This window comes from Barbus barbus (assembly GCF_936440315.1).
Source record: "Barbus barbus genome assembly, chromosome: 22".
In the NCBI taxonomy this organism is placed as follows: Eukaryota; Metazoa; Chordata; class Actinopteri; order Cypriniformes; family Cyprinidae; genus Barbus; species Barbus barbus.
The window spans coordinates 132,501-136,427 of record NC_136750.1 but is presented as its reverse complement, the minus strand read 5'-3'; the positions used below and the strand labels follow the sequence as shown (position 1 = coordinate 136,427).

General features: G+C 38.5%; 1 protein-coding gene across 1 annotated transcript in view; it reads right to left on the bottom strand.

Annotated features, from left to right (window-relative positions):
• Positions 1 to 413: 413 nt before the first annotated feature.
• tspan4a (tetraspanin 4a) overlaps positions 414 to 3,927 on the bottom strand; it is a gene marked incomplete at both ends in the record, with an annotated part of 16,855 nt that continues 13,341 nt past the window's right edge. Inside the window, 3 exons of the mRNA XM_079446442.1 lie at positions 414 to 638; positions 802 to 933; positions 1,030 to 1,131. Of these exons, the coding sequence (XP_079302568.1) occupies positions 414 to 638; positions 802 to 933; positions 1,030 to 1,131 (459 nt within the window). The remainder of the gene's footprint in view (positions 639 to 801; positions 934 to 1,029; positions 1,132 to 3,927) is intronic.

Below are 3,927 nucleotides of genomic sequence, written 5' to 3'. Positions count from 1 at the left end.
AAGTACTTAATTTTCTCAAGTATGTGTCTGTTTTATTACTTTTTGTTTTAAAGACTGTCAAATAAGTCAAATATACAAAAATGTGATCTAAATATCTATTGAAAACTCGCTCTGAATAAATATAAACAGCGGTTGCTTATTTCACACGTATTATGAAATTATACAAATATAAAATTAGTTACTGGTCTCCCTCTTTAAAATTGCTGTATTTTCTTCACAAAATGGACTGAAAAAAATCTGTCCATTACATATTCACAATAAAGATCCATTTTCATTCTTTCAGTTGATCTGGATTATAAAATCATGTTGCAAATAGCAGTGTGTTAGCGAAAGGTGACGACTGATTGCTACAGCAATGAAGACAGAAGTGTGCGATGAAGAAGCAGGAATGTGTTTGGTCCGGTTCTGCGTCTCTATGCGTAGAACGCCTCCACTTTCACAGCGTGACAGAATATGGTCATGGAGAACACCAGCCCCAGGATCTGCAAACACAGGTAAAGATGATCATCACTGAGCTCTTGTGTCTGGACTGTCGTGATGTGAGCGTTCAGTACCTGTGTTAGAGCTGTACACAGAGCGAAGATCCACAGAGCCACTAGATTCTCCTGCAGCCAGCCCTTCACTCGCTCGTAACACGGCTGTAACACAAACCACAGCAGAGAGAGATGGACAACACCACACTTACACAAGACTTTCTGTGTGTCCGTTTCACTCGGAAAATACACCAACACAGGAGACAGAAGAGCATTTGCCAAACATTCTCTGTGCTCTTCAGAGGCCAAAGCTGATGAAGCTTCTTACCGCCGTCCACCAGGTGCCAGGATTCTCCAGACCGCAGTTATCACTGTACTCCAGACAGCAGGAGTCCGGCACACGCGTCGCATTATACACGTAAAACCAGTCCGTGTGATTGGTCACTCCACAGCAGTGAAACTACGACACACACACACATTCAATCATATCTTAAAGTGCTACACCGCTGGTTCTTAGGAAATAATCATGAGCGCAGAAATGAGTGGCGTGCCGTACGTCTGTTTGGACGATGCTCCAGGCGTTGGTCAGGCCGATGTTTCCTTCAGTCCCGAAGAGCTGCAGGCCTTTCTTCAGGTCGCTTTGTGCATACAGATCAATCTAGAACATGCCGTAAAGAAAAGCACATTCACGTAAGAATGACATTAATGCCTGACTGTCACATTCTGAAGCAGACATGGACATAAGTTGACACTCTGTCACAGAATGTTACGGAAATGAATCACTTAATCTCACCCTGACTTTTATATGGATTGTATCATGCGTTTCTGCTTAGTTTTTCAGTTTCCTCACTTTCTTACAGTTAAACTGGTGGAGTTTTACTGTTGTATAGTGCAAAACGTAATTTCCTTAATCAGTATTTTTTCCACAGAGCGTTTCTTTAAAACTTGACAAACTATATGCCAGTGGGCAGGACAAAAATAAATGTCATGATATATTCTCTGAAAACACATTATCCAGTAAATGTATAATGTTTTTAGGATAAGGGCCCTAGCCCTAATCCAGTTTCTGTAAATGTGCTAAATCTAATTACAGTCGAACATAAAATAATGTCCCTGAAATTTACCGTTAATATGAACCACGATGCTGTGTCAGTAAATCAGTGTAATTACTCTTAAATATACTTTACATTTTAACTGCAATGTAACCCAACACACACACACGATGTTTGCGCTTAAAGACTATTGTTTTCTAAATCTTGAAAGCGAGCCTGTTCTGGTGTTTCCACAGCCATCAGATCAAACTGTGATGGAATGAGTTGCATACGTGACTACATAACCGATCTAAACATGCTGTGATTCTTCAGAGCGACAGATGATCCACAGACAGGAACAGCACATTACCATGCTTTACCATGCTTTACCACATCTGACTCCTGATAGTTCTTCAGCTGTTTAAGAACAACACTTTCTGTCCTGCAGTTCTTCCTCCATATCAACTCACTGTGACTGGATACATTTATAAACAATTATTATCTGCTACTGATATGTAAAGGACACAAATAAACTGAGCATATAGTTGCTCATATGAGCCTCATTCATTAAACACAAGCGCACTTTAATTTCTCTGTAATATAAATTGTACTAAATTTGGTGTGACAGTTCACTTGTGAATGGATTAATGTGTGATTTTCACGGAAAAGCATTGATTGTGCTGGAGTTTCATGCATGAGGCCCATTGAGTGCTGGATTGAGCTGGTGAAGCGTCTGAGCTCATGAATGAACAAAGCAGTGCTTGTTTCCAGCCTTCCCCGCTGGCCGAGAGGGAGATGAAGAACGACCTTAGACACTTCTGGAGAGCGGGAGCATACTTTCACTCGCATGAGTTAGTGCCAAATTAAAATCAGATTCTGAGAATAGAATCATAATGTTATGAGAATAAAGTTATGTAATTAAGGCATAATGTTTTGAGTAATGAAACTGAGTAAATTCCAGGACCATCCTGAAAATTCTCCTTGAATTCACAAACGTATCATCAATCTTATATTTGTTAGTTAAGGGTGTTTGTGTTAATCTAATCATCTATAAACACAGCGCGCACACACACACACACACACACACACTCTCCCGCCCATGGATCACGGCTAGTGAGAATCACGTGTACAGAAACACTCTGGGATCTTTGGACTCCTTCAGGCTTGACTTCAGTAAATTTAATAAACGCAAAAGAGACTAAATGACCACATGGCTGCTCTTAATAACTTTTTTTGTTTATCAGTGAAATTTATTTTCAAATGTAACATTTATTTTGTTATTATATAAAATTCCTAAATGCATTTTGGGAGCAGTGAAGCAATCTAATATATGGGCTTGACTCTTTTATAAACTTTAAAATAAAGCAATAAACCACAAAATGAGAAGTATTTCAGTGATTTTAGCACTAGATACAGAAACAGCAATATAATGAAAGGCAGCTCTATAAATAGTTAAATTCCTTAATGATGATAATCAATTCTCCCAGCAAATCATATTGTTAATTAGTGTAGGCTGTTGGTGATTTCACAGCAACACAGCACATTCAATTCTGATGCCGGTGAACACACAGCTGGGATGGCATGTTTTATCCAAGATAAATGGATAAAACATGCCCCGCTCTCCAAGAACTGTACTCATCCAGAGTGAGCAAAAGGGCTGGTAAAATCACTCTGGACCCCTCACATCCAGCACACTCCCTCTTTGAACTGTTACCGTCTGGTCGACGCTACAGAGCTCTGAGCACCAGAACGACCAGACACAGGAACAGTTTCTTCCCTCAGGCAATACATCTCATGAACACTCAACAATAAACGTGGAACACACAACTATAATACACTATCCATTCACCACACTCACTTATCTTATTTTATTTGTATAATTTCTAATTTGCACATACTTGACCTGTACATACATAGTTGTCTATATTATGTATATATATATATATATATATATTTATTTATTTTATTTTTTTGCTGGTTTGTACATTGGTTATTGGCTATTTCTTGTTATTTTGTTTCATTATGTGTGTCCTGTCCTGTTGCTGTCTTTCTGTTGCACTGTGGAGCTTCTGTCACTACAACAAATTCCTTGTATGTGTAAACATACTTGGCCAATAAAGCTCATTCTGATTCTGATTCTGATTCTTATGTCAAGAGTCGGAGCGATCAGTTGTTTAATAATCTGTAAAAACGACTTTGAGGCAAAAAAATTCAGCACTTAAAATGCAATGCTACAGATACACATGCATATTAAATATGATCAGACTGATGAATCTCTTTGACAGAAGCAGTAAACACAAAGACGGAAAACGAATTATTCACATCTAAAATATTTGACCTGTTCTTCTTTGAATATGCGAGTGTGGTGAGGTGTTTATGGAATATCATCCTTTTCTGATCACTGGCATATATATGAGTTATAA